The sequence below is a fragment of the Trachypithecus francoisi genome, unplaced genomic scaffold (assembly GCF_009764315.1).
Source record: "Trachypithecus francoisi isolate TF-2019V2 unplaced genomic scaffold, Tfra_2.0 Lachesis_group16, whole genome shotgun sequence".
Classification (NCBI taxonomy): Eukaryota; Metazoa; Chordata; class Mammalia; order Primates; family Cercopithecidae; genus Trachypithecus; species Trachypithecus francoisi.
Window position 1 is genome coordinate 28794279 of NW_022681461.1, and position 20399 is coordinate 28814677.

The 20399-nt window shown below is 42.3% G+C and overlaps 1 protein-coding gene across 5 annotated transcripts in view; it reads right to left on the reverse strand.

Annotated features, from left to right (window-relative positions):
- The window catches only part of PIP5K1B (phosphatidylinositol-4-phosphate 5-kinase type 1 beta), a 310533-nt gene that overhangs the window by 13817 nt on the left and 276317 nt on the right, over positions 1 to 20399 (reverse strand). For all 5 annotated transcript variants that reach the window (XM_033237154.1, XM_033237155.1, XM_033237156.1 and 2 more), the window contains one exon: positions 4647 to 4764. In XM_033237154.1, the coding sequence (XP_033093045.1) occupies positions 4647 to 4764 (118 nt within the window). The remainder of the gene's footprint in view (positions 1 to 4646; positions 4765 to 20399) is intronic.

Genomic DNA, 20399 nt, shown 5'->3' on the forward strand with positions numbered 1-20399 from the left:
TCTTGTTGCCCAGGTTGGAGTGTAATGGCGCCATCTCAGCTGACCGCAACCTCTGCCTCCTGGGTTCAAGCCATTCTCCTGCCTCAGTCTCCTGAGTAGCTGGGATTACAGGAATGCACCACCACATCTGGCTAATTTTGTAGTTTTAGTAAAGATGGGGTTTCTCCATGTTGGTCAGGCTGGTCTCGAACTCTCGAACTCAGGTGATCTGCCCGCCTCGGCCTCCCAAAGTGCTGGGATTACAGCATGAGCCACTGTGCCCAGCCTCCATTTGCTTTTTCATAATGCAGATGCAAATGAAAATACTGAAGGGAGGGCAATGAGCTGTACCCTTTCTGATCTGGAAGAGCACGCAAAACAAAAAATAAAAATTTCCAGCATGAAAACACATTCTGGAATTACAAGTTAATGGTGCAGGACTTTCTAGATGTACTGCCATAAAATTTAAGTTTAAAGAATGTGGAAGTTTATGGTATAGGAGGTGATTAAACAGCAAAATTTGGAGAAATAACAGTAGCTACTTTGGAAACCTTTCTTTTCTTCTTTCTTTCTTTTCTTTTTTTCTTTCTCTCTCTCTCCCTTCTGCCCTCCCTCTTTTCTTTTCTTTCTATTTTTTTAGAGACAATGTCTAACTCCATTGCCTAGGTTGGGGTGCAGTGGTGAGATCATGGCTCACTGCAACCTCAGATTCCTGGGCCCAAGGGATCCTCCAGCCTCAGCCTCACAAGTAGCTGGGACTACAGACATGCACCACCAAGCCTGGCTACTTTTTTTTTTTTTTTAAAATTTTTGTAGAGATGAGGTATTACTGTGTTGCCTGGGCTGGTCTTGAACTCCTGGCCTCAAGCAATCTTCCCACCTTGGAAAATCTTATTTCTATAGCTCTTTGTAATTTAGAATGAATCTGATTTAATAATTCATTTTATAGATAAGAAAACTGAGGCCCAAAGAAGGTGACTGAATTCAAGGTCAACGATTAATGAGAGGCAGAGACCAGGTACCTATTTCTCTCTAATTAATGTATGTATCATTTGGTTTTGCAACAAGTGAAGAGACAAAGTTAAAATATGAGAAAAACTCTGTAGGGATCATTTCTGGGGGTCCATGAGGTCAAACTATTTTCCTGATAATACCAAGATGTCATTTGCCTTTTTATTCTCATTCCCTTTCATGGATGTACAATGGAGCTTTCTAGAAATGAAATGATGTGTTATGTATATCAAGAAGATAGATACAGAAACAGATGTGAGAATCTTTTTTCTTCCATTAAGCCAGACATTAGGGATTTGCAGAAATATAAAAGAATGCCAAAAATTTATTTTTGTTTTGGAAAATATAATAATATTCATAAAAACATTATTTAACATATAATAGATTACTATTTTAAATTAATGAATATTTAAACAATTTTGGCTAGGTGCAGTGGCTCACTCCTGTAATCTCAGCACTTTGGGAGGCCGAGGTGGGCAGACTGCTTGAGTCCGGGAGTTTGAGACCAGCTTGGGCAATATGGTAAAACCCCATCTCTACAAAAAAACACGAAAATTAGCCAGGTGTGGTGGCATGCACCTGTAGTCCTAGCTACTCAGAAGGTTGTGAGGCACAAGAATCATTTGAACCTGGGAAACAGACATTGCAGTGAGCCGAGATCACACCACTGCACTCCAGCCCAAGCAATAGAGCAAGACCTTGTCTCAAAAAACAAAAACATTCTGTTTTAGTTTTGAAAACACAAAATATTGATAAATACAACCTAGATACCAAAACACTCTTCAGAATTCTCAATAATTTTTAAGAGTTTAAAGGGGACCTGAGATCAAAAGGTCTGAGAACTACTATATTAGAACATTAACAAATAATCAGGAGGCCGGGCACAGTGGCTCACGCCTGTAATCCCAGCACTTTGGGAGGCCGAGGCAGGCAGATCACCTCAAGTCAAGAGTTCGAGATCAGCCTGACCAACATGGCGAAACCCCGTCTCTACTAAAAATACAAAAATTAGCTGGGCGTGGTGGCAGGTGCCTGTAATCCCAGCTACTTGGGAGGCTGAGGTAGGAGAATTGCTTGACCCTGGGAGGTGGAGGCTGCAGTGAGCCGAGATCATGCCACTGCACTCCAGCTTGGGCGACAAGAGCGAAATTCTGTTTCCAAAAAAAAAAAAAGAAAAAAAAAAAGAAAATCAGGAAAAAACAGTGAAAGAATTTTACAAAAAATATTCTCAACAAAACCCCCTCATTCCTTCCTTTCTGCATCCTTCTCTCACTCTTGTAAGACACATGATTCCAGTGAGATGGAGGTGAGACTTATATTTATGGTCAGTAACAACAACAGGGTGCTCCTGGGTTCAAGTTTAGGCAGGACCACATATGGAGCTGAATTTGAGTTTTGGCTCACTCAGGAATATTGCACCTCCATGATAGGTGAAAATCTAGTTTTTGTAAAGATACATAAAAGTGGTATGAATCCTCAGCTCATGAAGATGAGATTTTACTTAGTTTCTTTCTGAAAAGCTTTCCTGATTTTTGGTTCCAGATGAATCCAACATGGGACCAAAAATGTATTTTTTTCTCTATTTAATTCCCTATTTTCTTGGTTGGGAGTGGACCAACTTTTCTGTAAGGATTTTGTGATCTGCTACAATCTTATTTTTTTTAAAGCAGGGGCAATGGTAGGGAAGAGCATTGCTCAGTGCAAAAAAATCTGTTCATGCAAAAACTGGGATATTCAGATAAAAAATATTTTTACAATGGTTGGTGGGGGACCTGCTGTTTTATGTGGTGGTGGTGGGAGCAGGGCTTTCAAGAAAAGCCTATCTGGAAAAGAGGTACGTGGGCTGAGACCTGAAGGAAGTGAGGGAGCATGGGACAGGTGGAAAAGAACACACAGACAGGAATGGCAAACGCAAAAGTCCTGAGGCAGAGGTGTGCTTGGTCTGTGGGAGGAACACCAAGGAGGCCAGTGTGGCTAGAATAGCATCAGCAAGGAAGAGGGAGACCCAGGGAGGGGGCAGGTTGTAGAGGCAGGGAAGACTAGACCACGAAGGGCCTGGAGGACTTTTTTTTTTTTTTGAGACAGGCTCTCGCTCTGTTACCCAGGTGGGAATGCAGTAGCATGATCTCGGCTCGTTGCAACCTCCACCTCCCAGGTTCAAGTGATTCTCCTGCCTCAGCCTCCTAAGTAGCTGGGACTACAGACATGCACCACCATGCCCACCTAATTTTCCTATTTTTAGTAGAGACGGGGTTTCACCATCTTGGTCAGGCTGGTCTCGAACTCTTGACCTCAAGTGATTTGCCTGCCTCAGCCTCCCAAAGTGCTGAGATTAGAGGCATGAGCCACCGCGCCTGGCCAGGACTTTGGATACTACCCCAGAAGAGCCGGGAGTAGCATCTTATGTGACTGACGCCCTGCAGAGCACTTGTGAGGAACGACAGTGCTAGGTCAGGGATACAGAAAAGCATAAAATGCAGGCTCAAAGAGGCTCAAGGAGCTGCTGTGAGACATGCACCACTCAGTGCTGATTCCTGAAGTTGCACTTGTACACCAGGAGTGACACAGAATATTGGCTCATGTTTAGCAAAACTTAGAAAACCCCAGAAAATTCCAAAAGAACACTTACCCTGTTGTATGTAATTTTGTGCAGGTAGGCCGGGCGCGGTGGCTCATGCCTGTAATCCCAGCACTTTGGGAGGCCGAGGTGGGCAGATTACCTGAGGTCGGGAGTTCGAGACCAGCCTGACCAACATGGAGAAACCCCGTCTCTACTAAAAATACAAAATTAGCTGGGTGTGGTGGCACATGCCTGTAATCCCAGCTACTAGGGAGGCTGAGGCAGGAGAATCACTTGAACCTGGGAGGCGGAGGTTGCAGTGAGCCGAGATTGCACCATTGCCCTCCAGCCTGGGCAGTAAGAGCAAAACTCCGTCTCAAAAAAAAAAAAAAAAAAAAAAATTGTGCAGGTGCACAAAGATGTAGCATATATGCGAGATGCACTTGGCACAGAAAATGCTCTTTTACACTGTAGCCCATCAGGGTATCTTTCCAGGCATCTAACAGTTCGATTAAGCTGATACAGGTAATCTGTCAGGGACTAATGGGTCACTCATGATCCTCAGAGCAGCCTTGTAAGATAGGCAGGGCAGGCATTATTTCCCTCCTTAGGCAGTCAGAAAGGTTCCTGCCCAAATCAAAAGCTGGTTGGTGACAAATGAGGAGAGAATCAGCCAAGATTCTCCGGCGCTGAATTTGGGTTCTTCCCATGAGTTCTGCGCCTTGTGGCCTACTAACTTACCAAGGGAGCAACGCCAAAACGCAGAAGATTCAAACATCAGGGAGAGCGACTGAGTCAAAGGAAAACATTACCTGGTTGGGAATAACACTAAGGAGCCCTACTTTGCCTCAACATTAGAGGATTCGTTCTCTTGTTATACATGGTGATTTCATATTGACTAGATGTTCTTTTGTGTAATAAACTATAGGAAAACATTCTTGTGAAAAGAAGCACCATTTGCAGAAGTGACAGGGTGCCATCATTTCTTTTAAAACCCAAGCATGCCTGGTTTTATTGAACTTGTTCTTGTGTAAGCCATGGCCTGGATCCATTTGCGAACCAGAAGGGGAGGAGAGGAAACTAAAAAATTACTTACTAAATAGACATCAAGCACAGAAGCATTGTCATCCTGCACTTCCAGAGTGTTGGGTTCAGTGGTCAAGTAGATGGTCCCCTCTTCCAAGGTAAATGTTGAACTGGAAGGTAACCCTTTGCTGGAAAAATAAAGATGAATGATGAGCATGAGGGCCCCGGAACAAAATCTAAAGACCCCTCCAAAGTTGTGGCTAAAGAGGGCAGCTTTTGGGGATGAAAACTTTTGAGAATTTGAAGGAAATATGGTTATACCTGGAGACATGGTCACTTGAGTTTAAAGAATTCGGTTTTAGGCCAGACGCGGTGGCTCATGCCTGTAATCCCAGGACTTTGGGAGGCTGAGGCAGGCAGATCACGAGGTCAAGAGATCAAGACCATCCTGGCCAACATGGTGAAACCCTGTCTCTACTAAAAATACAAAAATTAACTGGGTGTGGTGGCGTGCACCTATAGTCCCAGCTATTCAGGAGGCTGAGGCAGAAGAATTGCTGGAACTCAGGAGGCGGAGGTTGCAGTGAGCTGAGATCGCACCACTGCACTCTAGCCTGGTGACGGAGTGAGACTCTGTCTCAAAAAAAAAAAAAAAAGTATTCGGTTTTACTAGAAGTGCATTTTCTTTCTCTAGCAGCACACGAGATACCTCACTGCATTTTGGAGAGGGAATTTGTGGGCCCCATGCCTTGTGAGTGCTGGGAGGATGTAAATCTAGGGGCTCATTAGTTATCTTTGACTTCGAATGATTGGTTCTTGCTGCTTCAATTTACAGTATTTATACTATCCTAGTTTACAAATGATAACCTTGGGCATCATTAGCACTGATGATTTATCTTTTTTCCTCTTTTTCCTCTTTTTTTTTTTTTTCTTTTTCAATTACATCAGTGGTTCTCAAACTTACATGTGCCTCAGAATCCCCTGGAGGGCTGGTTAGAATGCAATTTCTTGGATCCCTCTCACAAAGCTTCTGAGTCAGAATCTGGCATAGAGCCCATGGATTTGCATTTCTGACAAGTTCCCAGGTGATGCTCACGCTGATGGTTCAAGGACCACACTTGGAGTAACAATGAACCACATAAACACAGAGCATTGTGTTATGTCCTCTGCGAGGACAGCTGGAGTGCACCCTTAGTAACTACAACAATACCAAAAGCCAAAGGAATGCAGGTAGACAGTATATTGGAGAGCCAGCCGAGGAGAAACCACCCTTGTTTTGTTGTGATATAACCAGTGTTAACTGTTGAAACTGTTGAAGTAACTGGTCCTTTTCTTCTTCTTTTTTTTTTTTTTTTTTTTTTGAGATGGAGTCTTGCTCTGTCACCCAGGCTGGAGTGCAGTGGCCAGATCTCAGCTCACTGCAAGCTCCGCCTCCTGGGTTCACACCATTCTCCTGCCTCAGCCTCCCGAGTAGCTGGGACTACAGGCGCCGCCACCTCACCCGGCTAGTTTTTTGTATTTTTAGTAGAGACGGGGTTTCACCGTGTTAGCCAGGATGGTCTCGATCTCCTGACCTCGTGATCCGCCCGTCTCGGCCTCCCAAAGTGCTGGGATTACAGGCTTGAGCCACCGCGCCCGGCCTCCTTTTCTTCTTTACTTTGTTTTTTTGAGACTGAGTCTTGCTCTGTCGCCCAAGCTGGAGTGCAGTGGCGTGATCTCAGCTCACTGCAATACTGCAGTCTCCACCTCCTGGGTTCCAGTGATTCTTTTCCCTCAGGCTCCTGAGTAGCTGGGATCACAGGCGTGCACCACCACGCGTGGCTAATTTTTGTATTTTTAGTAGAGACGGGGTTTCACCATGTTGGCCAGGCTGCTCTCAAACTCCTGACCTCATGATTCGCCCACCTTGGCCTCTCAAAATGCTGGGACTACAGGCATGAGCCACCACATGCAGCAAATTGTGTGGATCTTAAGAGGTAAGGTTCACTTGTATTTTTCCTGATCACAAAACTCATAAAGAGGCTGGGTGCGGTGGCTCACGCCTCTAATCCCAGCACTTTGGGAGGCCAAGGTGGGCAGATCATAAGGTCAGGAGTTCGAGAGCGGCCTGGCCAATATGGTGAAACCTCATCACTACTAAAAATACAAAATATTAGCTGAGAGTGGTGGCACACGCCTGCAATCCCAGCTACTCGGGAGGCTGAGGCAGGAGAAGCACTTGAATCTGGGAGGCAGAAGTTGCAGTGAGTCAAGATTGTGCCACTGCACTCCAGACTGGGTGACAGAGTGAGACTCCATCTCAAAAAAAAAAAAGGTCCCCCCCGCAAAAACTAGGTTTTTTCATTCTTGAGTTTTTATTTATGATTTTTATTTTCTTCCTAATATTAAGTGTATCAAATGTATTAATATATCAAATACATATTAATATATTAATTATAGATAATATTAATATATAATACATAATACAATATTATATATAATATTAATAGGTATTTGAAATATATAAAAGAATATTCTGGAAGCTCTTATATATAAAAGAATATTCTGGAAGTGCTTTTTCTTTTTAAATTTTTATTTTTTTAAAGTTTAATTTTGAAATAACTTTAACCTCACAGAAAAAGGGAAGGAATGCTGAAAAGTCCAGGGTACCCTTTCTATCATTTGACCATATTTGCTTTGTCATTATTTATTTATAAATACCCATAAGCATTTTTTCCTGAACCGTTTGGGGAGACTAAATTGCATACAAGTCATTCCTTTACCCGTAAGCCTATCAGTGTGAATTTCCTAAAAACAAGGACATCCTTTTATATAATACACTACAATTATCAAAATCAGGAAATGATTTTGATAATTCCATGATATCATGGAATTATATATCCATGATATATAATTAATGATATAATACCATGATCTAATCTATAGTTGATATGGTTTGGGTCTGTGTTCCTCCCATCCAAATCTCATCTTGAATTGTACTCTCATAATCCCCATGTGTTGGGGGAGGGACCTGGTGGGAGATAATTAAATCATGGGGGCAATTTCCCCCATGTTGTTCTCATGGTAGTGAATAAGTCTCATGAGATATGATGTTTTATAAGGGGTTTCTGCTTTTGCTTCTCTCACATTCTTCCTTGCCACTGCCCTGTGAGAAGTGCCTTTAGCCTTCCGCTTGATTATGAGGCCTCCCCAGCCACACGGAACTATGAGTCCATAAAACCTATTTTTCTTCCCAGTCTTGGGTATGTCTTTATCAGCAGTGTGAAAACAGACTAATACAATAGTCCACATTTAAATTTTGCCAAAAACTTATGTTTTATTATTTATTTATTTTGAGATGGAGTCTCGCTCTGTTGCCCAGGCTGGAGTGCAATGGCACGATCTTGGCTCACTGCACCCTCTGCCTCCCAGGTTCAAGTGATTCTACTGCCTCAGACTCCTGAGCAGCTCGGATTATAGGCACCTGCCACCATGCCTGGCTAATTTTTATATTTTTAGTAGAGACCGAGTTTTACTGTTGGCCAGGATGGTCTCGAATTCCTGGCCTCAAATGATCCACCCACCTCGGCCTCCCAAAGTGCTGGGATTATAGGCATGAGCCACCGTGTCTGATCCCAAAATTAATTAATTAATGTTCTGAGAAAGTTTCACTCTCGTCACCCAAGCTGGAGTGCAATGGCGCGATCTCGGTTCACTGCAATCTCTGCCTCCTGGGTTCAAGCGATTCTCCTTTCTCAGCCTCCTGAGTAGCTGAGATTACAGGTGCATGCCACCCTGCCTGGATAATTTTCATATTTTAGTAGAGACAGGGTTTTGCCATGTTGGCCAGGCTGGTCTTGAACTCCTGACCTCAGGTGATCCACTCGCCCCAGCCTCCCAAAGTGCTGGGATTACAAGTGTGAGTCACAGTGCCCAGGCTCCAAAATTTATTTTTTTTAAATGATGCTCCATGCATATAAGTGTAATAGATAGCAGAAAGTAATTCTCTTTCTCCTGCCCTCATGTGATCCAGTATTCTCCTCCCTAGAGGCAAACCCACCCATTTTGACAGTATTTTTCAATCTAAAATTTACCTTTTATCTTTGGAAGCTATGAGTAAGCCACTGGCATGGTTAAGACAAAATTAAAATACAAAAATTAATTAGAATATTATTTGAGACTTGACAGGTACATTTATCAATTATTTTAGCTAAAATATAGTATGATTACAGAAAAAAGAAATATCAGATTTACTTAGTATCATAAGGTCAAAATTTGATAAAATCAAATGGGCATCTTTCTTTTTTTTTTAAACTTTGTTATTTATACTGTTTTTCACACATATTAGAAGTTTCCTATCTTAGTAAGTAGAATATTTTGAATATCATTAAATTTGAGGGACAAAAATGAGGCTCATCGAAACATGTATCCAGATTATATAAAGAACTCTTATAACTTAGCACTAAAAAGGCAAGTAACCCAATTTAAAAATGAGCAAAGAATCTGGAGAGGTCTCCAAAGAAGACATGAATGGCCAATACACATATAAAAAGATGCTTAATATCCTTAGTCATAAGGAAAATGCAAATCAAAACTACAGTGAGATACCACTTTCACAGCTACTGGGATAGTTATCATAGAAAATCAGGAAAATAAAACTTGTTGGAGAGGAGGTAGAGCAACCGAAGCCCTCATACACTGCTGATGGGAATGTATTTGATAAAATGGTGCAGCTACTTCAGAAAACTGTTTGGGGTGTCCTCAAAGCAATATGATACACCAATTCCACTCCCACATATATATCCAAGAAAAATGAAAACATGTCCACACACAAGCTTGTATATGAGTATTTGCAGTAGCATTATTCATTAAGTAGCCAGAAAGTGGAAACAACTCAAAGATCCACCAATTGATGAATGCACAAATAATTCATAAAACGGAGTATTATTCAGTAATAAAAAGAATAAAGCGCTGATATATGCAACAACATGAGGAAATCTTGAAAACATTATGCCAAGTGAAAGATGCCAGTCATAGAGGACCACATATTACATAATTTCATTTATGCAAAATGTGTAAGAAGAGACAAATCAATGGAGACAGAAAAGCAGACTCATGTATCTGGCTCAATGACATGACAGAGAGTTGGGTTCTGAGATTTCAAGTTCTCTGGTGAAGAGACTGAGTGCAGGCCTGTGGAGGCTGGGGAGCCATCTGCAATATCCCAGGGCACATGCTGGTATAGCACAGGCATGGGCCAGAGCACCTTCATCCTGGGGATGTCCTGCCCAGAGGTTACACACTGCTGGCCCACAAACCCAGTCTGGCTGGAAGAACTGTTTTGAAGAAGAGATCTGTTGGCCAGGTGTGGTGGCTCATGCCTGTAATCCCAGCACTTTGGGAGGCCGAGGCAGGTGGATCACCTGAGGTCAGGAATTCAAGACCAGCCTGGCCAACATGGTGAAACCCTGTCTCTACTAAAAATACAAAAATTAGCCAGGTGTGGTGGTGGGTGCCTGTAATGCCAGCTACTCGCGAGGCTGGGGCAGGAGAATTGCTTGAATCCAGAAGACAGAGGTTGCAGTGAGCTGAGATCGTGCCATTGCACTCCAGCCTGGGCGACAAGAGTGAGACTCTGTCTCAAAAAAAAAAAAAAGAAGAGATTTGTTTTAGTTTAAATTATTGCCAAATTAAAGAAAATGAAATTCCCACAAAAACCCAGTTTCTTTTGAGAAATGAGAAGAGCGGCCAACTGTAAGCCTACATTTCTGAGTAGCAGTGAGATTGCAGCTGCCTTCCTTAGACCGAGCATGTCCTCTGCATTGCTGCAGGGTCCCCACCTCGCTCTTGAGTGTCCTATCCAGCCTGTTACACTCATGCGCACCACCCCTCCCCGTGTGTCTGCCCAACATCTCTACTTCCAGGGTGAGGCCCAGGGAGGTGCAGCGGCTTGCCTGGGTTACATGGTTGCTGAACAGAGTTAGGATCTGAACTCTGTTTTCCAATTAACTACCCTTTTTTTACAGTCATTGCTGCTGACATTTTAGAAATTTGTCATTGCAGAAACCAAGGTAGTGCAGGCAAATGTGCCTGCCTAGGAGCTTGCAAAATAATTATAGAATACCCACAAAAACAAATATGGTATATGATGTTTGGTGTGAGCTGTGGAGATCTTTGTTCGCTTGGGAAGCGTAACAACGAACAGGAAGTTTTGAGGAAAAGTAAGTAAGCAAAATATGCTTTCCAAAACAACATATTTAAAACAATGGATATTAATATTGAACAATGATAATAAAGCTACTTAAGCTTCCAACAATTTAATATTTAAATGAAATTACACATATAAAAGAATTTGGGAAAATATACAGCCCTAAATGAATAATCAGGCATTTATATAGTAAAGTACCATTAAATGTACGTGGAATAATCTGAAATTATTATTTTCTTGGTATTGAGTGTAAGCTGCATAACCAATTAATCTTTCTATTTGTTATCTTCATTATGCAGGATCTACCAAGTGAGACCAGAGCACAGAATGGCATGTTACTTACCTAAAACTCTTAGATTAGCTATTATCTAGCACCCAAAAAAGATGAGAATACATTTTCAGGAAACAGACACCTGAGCTGAGAAAGCATTAACAGGCAGAGCATAAGCTTTGGAATCAGATGAATCTGACTTTCAATTCTGGCTCTTCGACTTAGTTGTGGGTGATATTGGATAAGTTTCTTAACCCTTCTGAGTAAGAGCTCCAGTTTCCCACATGTAAAATGAGAATAATAATACAGAACAAGTAGGGTTGTTGGAGTGATTTATGGTAATGAATGTAGGATGCAAATATATAGTTATTTAATTTGTATTTTTTAGAGGCAGGGTCTGGCTCTGTCATCCAGGCTGGAGTGCAGTGTTGCAATCTTGGCTTGCTGCAGCCTCGGACTCCTGAGCTCAAGTGATCCTCCTGCCTCAGTCTCCCAAGTAGCTGGGACTACAGGCATGTGCCACCATACCTGGCTTTTCTTTTTAAAATTTTTTTGGTAGAGATGAGGTCTCCCTATATTGCTAAGGCTAGTGTCAAACTCCTGGGCTCAAGTGATCCTCCCAAAGGCCAAGGGTTTAAGAGTCTGGCTGCCTGCCAATGTTCTGCACCATTAAGTTTTGCCACAGTTCTCTCGATTCAGACTGTCTGAGGGCTAATTGTACATAATTTGCAACAAGCCACACAGGCCTGTAATGCACTGCCGTTACAGGCATGAGCTAGTGCTCGCAGCTGCAAATAGTTATTGAGTATCCATGTATGCACGTTGCACCTAGAATGGATCCTAGCACCTAGAATACAGAGATCAAATTTTAAAAGTTTGTGCCTCATGGAACTTACATAGTATTAAAGAAGACAGACAATGAGATAAATATTTAAAATATGTATTATGTTGGCCAAAAGTGCTAAGGAGAAAAAAAAAATACACACAGAAGAAAGACAGGAAGTGAGTAGCAGAGGCTAACTCCAAACAGCAAACTGTCTTTGCTCTGCCAGCACAGGATCTCAGGCATGAGCCACATCCTCCACAGGACACTTATCAAGCCCTCTCAAGTGTCCCTGGGTGGGGACAGACACCTCTGATCAACACTTCTCTCTAAAGATCACAATCTAACTGCCACTCTTTTCTTGGCCTCACTAACCTCTTTTAAAGGCTGGAGGTGGGTAGTCACCTGAGGGATGTAGAGCTGTTTTTCCACCATTCAAAAACCAGTTTTGACCTTTGCAAGTGCTACAGTCTCACATTTACTTTTGTTTTGGGCTTTAGCCAAAAGAGATACTAAAAATATTTCATTTTAACATTGTGACATTATTTTCAGCAAACAGAGATTAGTAAAGGTTACATGGACTACTGAAGGGACAGGTGTCACTTTCCTAATTAAGAAATGTTTCACATAGGACATAAAGTCTTACCTAGGCCTCAAGAACCTATAAACTGTATGCAGGAATATGTATGTGAATGTCCATTGTGGCTTCAACAATAACGAAATGTAATTATCAAAAGAATAAGGAGATAACGCAAGAATAAGCCATCTAATTCAAATAAATGCATCCATAGTCGACAGCAAAGTCTTCTCTTGAAGATGCCCCAAGCAGTAAAGGTAATATAATTTTTTTTTTTTTTGAGATGGAGTCTCACTGTCAACCCAGGCTCGAGTGCAGTGGTGCAATCTCCGCTCACTGCAACCTCTACCTCCCAGGCTTAAGCGATTCTCCTGCTTCAGCCTCTCAAGTAGCTGGGACTACAGGCACGCACCACCATGCCCAGCTACATTTTTTTTTTTTTTGTAGTTTTAGTAGAGATGGGGTTTCACCATGTTGGCCAGGCTGGTCTTGAACTCCTGGCCTTGGGCGATCCACCCACATCAGCCTCCCTGAGAGCTGGGACTACAGGCGTGAGAAACCGTGTACAGCCCGTACTATACATTTAAAAAAAGGATTTTCATGTAAATGTCTATGACATTGATCAATTTAATATTCATTGCTCCTCAGTTCTGACTTTGGGAAGTATTCTTGCTTTTGTCCTGATATTTTTACTGTATTGCTGATTTCCTGGGCACAAGCCTACTTAGAATCAATTTCTAATTTATCTGGCTGAGAGTTTCCTAGGTTCTGTTTTAGGGGTCACTTACAAGCAAAGATACCTCTCTTGGGAGGAATGTCCTGAAAATCTAGTGGTCAGGTCAGAGTGCCCACCATTTCTCAGACTCGTGGCTTGGGAAGATCCAGTTATAGAAGCAAATTTACGTGACTGGGTTTAGGAGTCTGGCTGCCCGCCTAGGTTCTGCACCAAGTTTTGCCACAATTCTCTTGATTCAGACTATCTGAGTGCTAATTGCATGTAATTTGCAACAAGCCACACAGGAAACTGTTAATCTACTCAGCTCTGTTCTTCCCTTGTAAAAACACAGAAACTGCCAACTCTTCCCTGGCTCTGTGCTCTGCTCTCTGAACAAGTCATAAACTTCCCACAGGTGAGAGCAGTGCAGGAGCAGCGATTTTTCTTCCTGGCTCTCTCTCTAGGAGGGAACATCAATGGCACCCTGATGCCACGCAGGCCTCTGTCATTTACAAAAAAAAAAAAAAAAAAGATTCTTTTGGTTATCAGCAACATTAGTTTGGCTTCACTGGAGAGCATTAGCCTGGCTGGACCGCTGAAAACAGTCATTGATAATTTTCATAGCCTGGAACACTCTGATTTCTGTTTGCAGACCTAATGAGTGTTTTATAGCTAATTCTCATGAGAGCATTTGTTCAGGGAACATATGGTACTATCCACAGTTTTTTTTCTTTTAAAAGTCATTCTCCCACTGCCTCAATTTGTTTTAATCAAAGTAATAAACATCATAATTAAGCATACAACACAGATGACTTCTGATGAAAAGCAACAACCTCCTGTCCTCCCCACCCCCACCCTCCACCATTCCCTAGGGGCAGCAGCCCTTTTGGGATTTCTCTTTTAATATTTTCTGGTGATTCCCTTCATGTCTTTTGATTAATCAGGTGATAAAAGATTCTTAACCTAAGGCAGCATCCATCGATTCACTAGGAAGGACATTTACCCTCTTCTACCCCGTGTCTTCTCCCAAGGTTTGCTATTTATATTTTATTTTGTAACTGTAAATAACATACCTAGTGAGCCTTTTTATTCCATCAACCACATACCGTATCCTTTAACTCCCCACATTATTTCATCTTTGTCCCTGCTTTCCCCTCTCACTTCATATTAGACACACTTAAAAAAAAATCAAACAACTTTTATCTCTACTTTGTCAGGGCTGTTCATATTTATATCCTATCTTGCAGCTATAAGAAAATTGCTCCCTCTTTGTCCACAGATTGGCTCTAAAATTAGAAATTCGACACACAGGGTTTAGAGTATTGTGACTATATAAATATTATATACTGCCTGGCCAACAGTGAGCTAGGGTTATATTTCCCTCTCTGGATTCAGAGTCATAATAGCTGGGTCATGCAAAGAAAACCGTTTACCAAATCAAAGTTAAATGGAGTCTTTTTTTTCCCCCTACGTTTGCTTAAATTCATGCCACATTTTAGGCTGCTTCATGTTAGGAGGTTTTCGCCTTTCAGAAACTGTCATGTGGGGAAGAAACCTCAGAGAACATCCAGGCAAAGGACAGAGGCCTCGATACAAGCTCTGCGTCTTCGATTATTGGTTACAATGCTGGGCAAGTTATGACACTGAGCTCCTGGTTCCTCATCTGTGGATGGGAAAGATGCCCAGCCCATCTCACAAGACCAGCAAGAGGATCAGTTTGGATAGTGCAAGACAAAGGTCTGCTTGCACAGACAGATTTATCATAAGACCTTGGAAAGAATTCCTTTTCTGCTCTTAGTTTAGCTACCAGAATATTAACTGATAACAAATGCAGACAGGAAAGCCGTTCCTGCAGAGAAAACCCACAAATACAGCCTGGTCTCACCTAATGGCTACAAAGGCTTGTTTAGTACCAGAGTCACACTCTGCTTACAGGCAAGCCCATTCCAGCATGACCCAGGTGCTTCTGAAGTGATGGTCAAACCAACACCGTGTGCCCCACTCGGAAAAAGCTCACCTTTGGTTAGGGCAGGGAGTGGGTGATGATACTATACGGTGTGGAAATTCTCAAGCACTAGCGCTAGAGCTCCTGCTGCAGCCTGGACAGTGTCGGTGTGTGGCAAATCTCATGCTCCTGCCAGGACAGAGCAGCTCCTTCATGCTCAGCCCTTGGCTGAGTGTGTGGGCACTTCTAGAAGATCTCCCAACGTGGACCCAGGGAAGTAGAAAAGCTTTGACCACAGTCACTGCACCCAGAATGCTTAGCCGCCTACCATCAAACAGGAGGCTTTCAGAGATCTGCTTGTTTCTGCCTTTTTCTCACTTTCAGCCCTGAGCATGGCTGCTGCTCTTCCCTACTCTCCCACTTTTGCTATTTTTAGACAAGGAGACTGCCTGTTTCTAATGAAGGCAGCAGAGCAGCACAGCAGCAGGCTCTCTTCTGGTATCAACTGATGGCTCCCCTCCCCCCAAGTGAGCACCAGAGGCACGAAGCCTGCTGCAGGCACAGCTCAGAGGGCAGCACTTACAACCCACAGGCAGGAAGAGAGTCAAACAGTGTTTCCAGGTTTATTCATTGTGAGGACAGAAGCCACGATGGCTCACAGAACTCGCAGTGACTGAGCTCCTGCCACCAGCAGCCTCAGAGGTGAGCAGAGGGCCCCCTCTCCCTTTGAGGGGAGTGAGTGTGTGTGTGTGTGTGTGTGTGTGCGCGTGTGTGGCTGGAGGGAGAAACCTCTTCAAAGAGGAACCCTCATCCAAGTTCAGGGACCTTTTTCACCACATATCTCCATGAGATTTATTTTTCTTTCCAATATCATACCCCAACATGTACACACACAAGCACAGGTTTAAAGCTAGCAGGCATTGTTGACTGTGATGTTTATACTGTGATGACTGTATTACACATGTTATTTCATTTACTCATTAAAAAGAACCCTGTTGGGTGAGGTCTCTGGCTATTTATTTTGTACATTTGAGTATTAAGACTATCTTGTCTGACCTCAGGTGGCATTTGGATTTGAACGTAGGTCTGACTGGAGTAATATGTCCCATACATATTGCTTTGAGCCATCCAATCACTGCAGAAGATTAGCCCTTTCTTGTGTTTCTAAACTATCCCCAGCAACCAAGTTTCAATTATAAAAAAGAATAAGATACAGAGATCCATTTCCCAATGACAAATCTATTTCTATAGACAAGTCTTGATTATTTGATTTCATCGAAGGAACAAGGAATAGATGTTAAACAACAGAAACCTTCCACACCCCCACTCATACCACATACAGAAATTAATTTGAGATGAATCACAGACAAACTGTGAAAGTTAAATCTAGAAAGCTTCCAGGAGAAAACAAAGGATAATGTTTTCATGTCCTTGGGGGCATGTCTAAGAAGGGGCAGAAGGGAACTTGCTGGTGGGATGGGGGAATGTTCTTTATCTTGATCTGGGTGATGGTGACTTGGGTACATAATTTTCAAAATTTATGGAACTATAAAGATTTCTGCATTTTTACTATATATAAATTTTACTTTAATAATGAACTGTCAGCATAATAAATAGTATCTGCTTTTCTCCCTACAAAACTACCAATCATCCATTCAAATGTATACTGAGTGCCTACTTCATTCCAAGTGCTGGGCTTAAACCAAAAAATAAGCAGACATGGTCAGAACACCAACTGAGGGAGCTTCCCAAAATGTTGGGGCAACAACCTAAGTGTGCCTTATTTGATGAATGGTTAAAGAAAAACTGTGGTATACATATACAAAGGAATAGTATTCATCCTTAAAAAAGAAGGAAATTCTGCCACTTGGAACAACATGGATGAAGGAGGACATATGCTAAGTGAAATAAGCCAGACTCAAAAAGACAAACACTGTGTGAACTCATTTGTAAAATCTAAGAAAGCTGAACTCATAAAAGCAGAAACTAGAATGATAGTTACTGGTGGAAAGAAGAGGAAGTGAGGAGGTGTTAGCCAAAATGTATGCCAGATGAGGAAGTTCCGGAGATCTGAGGCACAGCATGATGACCATAGTTAATAATCATGTATTGTATACTTGAGATTTGCTAGGAGTGTTGATCTTAAGGGTTCTCACAACACAAAAAATATACTCACGTGAAGTGGCAGATACATTAATTTTCTTGATGTGGTAATCATTTTACAATGTATCACCTTAAATATATACAATTTTCAGCTGGGCGCAATGGCTCACGCCTGTAATCATTCCCAAACTCCTAAATGTGACTCTATCTGGGAATGAGTTTGTTGCAGACGTAATTAGTTAAGATGAGGTCATACTGGAATAGGGTGCGTCCTACTTCAGTATGACTGGTGTTCTTATAAAAGGGAGAAATTTGGGCATAGACAGAGAAACAGACACACAAGGAAAGCTCCATGGAAGATAAAGGCAGAGATATACAAGCCAAGGAATGTCAAAGATTGCCAGCACACCACCAGAAGCTAGCAGAGGGGCATGGAACAGATTCTTCTTTACAGCCTCAGAAGGAAAACCCTGTTGACACCTGGATCTCGAACTCCTGGCCTCCAGAACTGTGAAACAAATTTCTGTTGTTTAAGCCATCCAGTTCATGGTACTTTGTAAGGGCAACTTAGCAAACTAATACTGGTGGTATAAATGCCTGAGGACAAGCTGGCCTCGGCAAATAGGCTGACTCACTGACTTTCCCTCCATAATACCACCTTGGGAAAAAAGAACTTCTCACTGATATGCATTCATAAACACCTTAACTTTTAGGAGGTTTATACTTTAGGCCGCTGAAAAAAAGTACAATACATATTTCTTGCTAAACACTACATTTTCTGTCTTTAAAAAGTAAGACCTGGCTGGGTGCAGTGGCTCATGCCTATAATTCCAGCACTTTGGGAGGCTAAGGCAGATGGATTGTTTGAGTCCAGGAGTTTGAGATCAGCCTGGGCAATATGGAAAACCCTGTCTCTACATTAGCTGGGCATGCTGGCACGCACCTGTAGTCCCAGTCACTTGGAAGGCTGGGGTGGGAGGGCTGCTTGAGCTCACAAGGCTGAGGCTGCAGTGAGCTGTGATCATGCCATCGCACTCTAGCCTGGGTGACACAGCAAAACTGTTTCAAAACCAACCAACCTAACAAACAAAAACCCAGGACAAAAAGCAAGGCCCTTCTTTAGTAAAATCCAGCAAACTTTTTTTTTAAACCTTTTTTATTGACCAGGAAATGCTAGATAGCGTTTGTGCTTTAGCTTTCAGACTCTACTCAGGTTGTCACCATGTCAATGTGCTAAAAACACATGGTTGAAATGAGCACCCTCAGCATGTAAGTGGTATCCTTCAGTCAAAACCCACATTACTATTAGGTCCGCAGAAGCTGCTGGAAAAAATAATATGAAAACAGATTAGAAAAGCAGCTTCGCTCTCTCAGATGTACACTGTAATTATAACTGTTCAGAGCTATTGGAAAATCATAAACAGAATTGATTTTCTGTGCTTGCTAGCTTCAAAGAGGTGCAGAATGACAGGAAAGTTCTCTCATTCGTGGCTAGGCTGACACCAAACAAATTACGAGTTCTGATCTGACTAATCAGAAAATGTCACAGAAGCTACTGGTCTCTGTTATACAGGTCGACACCTGTCCTAAGTCACTAGGAACATAAGCAGTTTAGGGATAGACATACTTGCTCTGGTTTCTAAATCATGGTACAGCTTTAGTAATCTCTGGCAGTGGTTCTTTCATATACTATAAAAGTTAACCTTGACCCTTTCTGTAAGTTAAGGATCAAGGCTAGGCGTGTTAGAATCTGACGTTAGTAACACTCCAATCACTTAAATAGTGGTTCTCAAGCTTTAATGTGCATTAGAATTGACAACAGGAAGCTGCATTTTAAACACCTTGTTTCGGAAGCAGGTGATTCTAGAGCCTATACTTTAAGAAATGCTGGCTTAGAGAAATGGTAAAGCAGTGAGATGTGCAGTCTAGAAACGGTGTGGTATGCTTCTAAGAATGACTGAGGACCAGAATGATCCATCTTAGCAAGAATGAAGATTAAGGCTGAGTGTGGTGGCTCACACCTGTAATCCCAGCACTTTGGGAGGCTGAGGTGGGAGGATTTCTTGAGTCCAGGAGTTTGAAACCGGCCTGGGCAACAGAGCGAAACCCCTCTTCTACAAAAAATTAGCCAGGCATGGTGGCACGCACCTGTAGTTCCAGCTACTTGGGAAGCTGGGATGGGAGGATCGCTTGAGACCGGGAGGTGAAGGTTGCAGTGAGCCAAGATTATGCCACTGCGCTCCAGCCTGGGTGACAGTGCAAGACCCTGTCTCCCTGCCCCCGAAAAAAATGTTGAGTAAGATATGGGTCAAAGGGAACTGCTGAAGGCCCTGCCTGTGCCTCCTGGCTTGGTGCTAACTGCTCTAGTGCTGGTGTTTAGAGTCTGTAGGGGTTAGCATTCTGGCTCAGGAGGCTGGGGCCTGGCTGCTGTTCAGGAGCTCTGAATTCCACTTAGGTCAGATATGTAACCATTTACCATGTCACACTGAATAAATCCTACCTTCCAGAAAGCACATATAAGTAAACTAATAAATAATTAGGCCCTTGGTTAAGAACCATGAACATGCTGCCCATTATTTTACACTGTTTAAAGACCTGACTTCTTGTTATGTATTAATGTGCTTAGCCATCTGTAAATACAAATATTAATGTTTACAAGCTGTCACTGAAACGATATACCCTTTTCCCATGTTTTTGACCTACTCTTGAAAAGTCTAAGTTATCCATTTTCAGAGTCCAATTTAAGCTTTAGTTATTTTGGATAATGCCTACCTTTCAAAGGTATGTCTAAATCCTACTTACATAAAATTTCTTAATGGCTATTACTAAAAATGCTCTCAAAATATTTATCATTGATGTATCTACATATCTACAGCCTCTCCTTAGATTTTTTTCTTGTTAATGTGTTTGTTTTATTTTATTTTATTTTTTTGAGATGGCATCTTGCTCTGTCACCCAGGGTGGAGTGCAGTGGTGCGATCTCAGCTCACTGCAACAGATGAGGTTGTTGTATTATGTCTGAGCTGATGCAGTAGCAGGCACTGGAAGGCTTTAGTTCTTGCCTTGTGGTCTCCCCTTCTAACCAGCATTACTTAGCTGGGGCTTGCTTGGGCAGTCACTTTATCTTTCTGAGCTTGTTCTTATTCCTATCACAGTGATAAATATCACTCTCCTTATTCACAACAGGGTTGATGTCAACAAT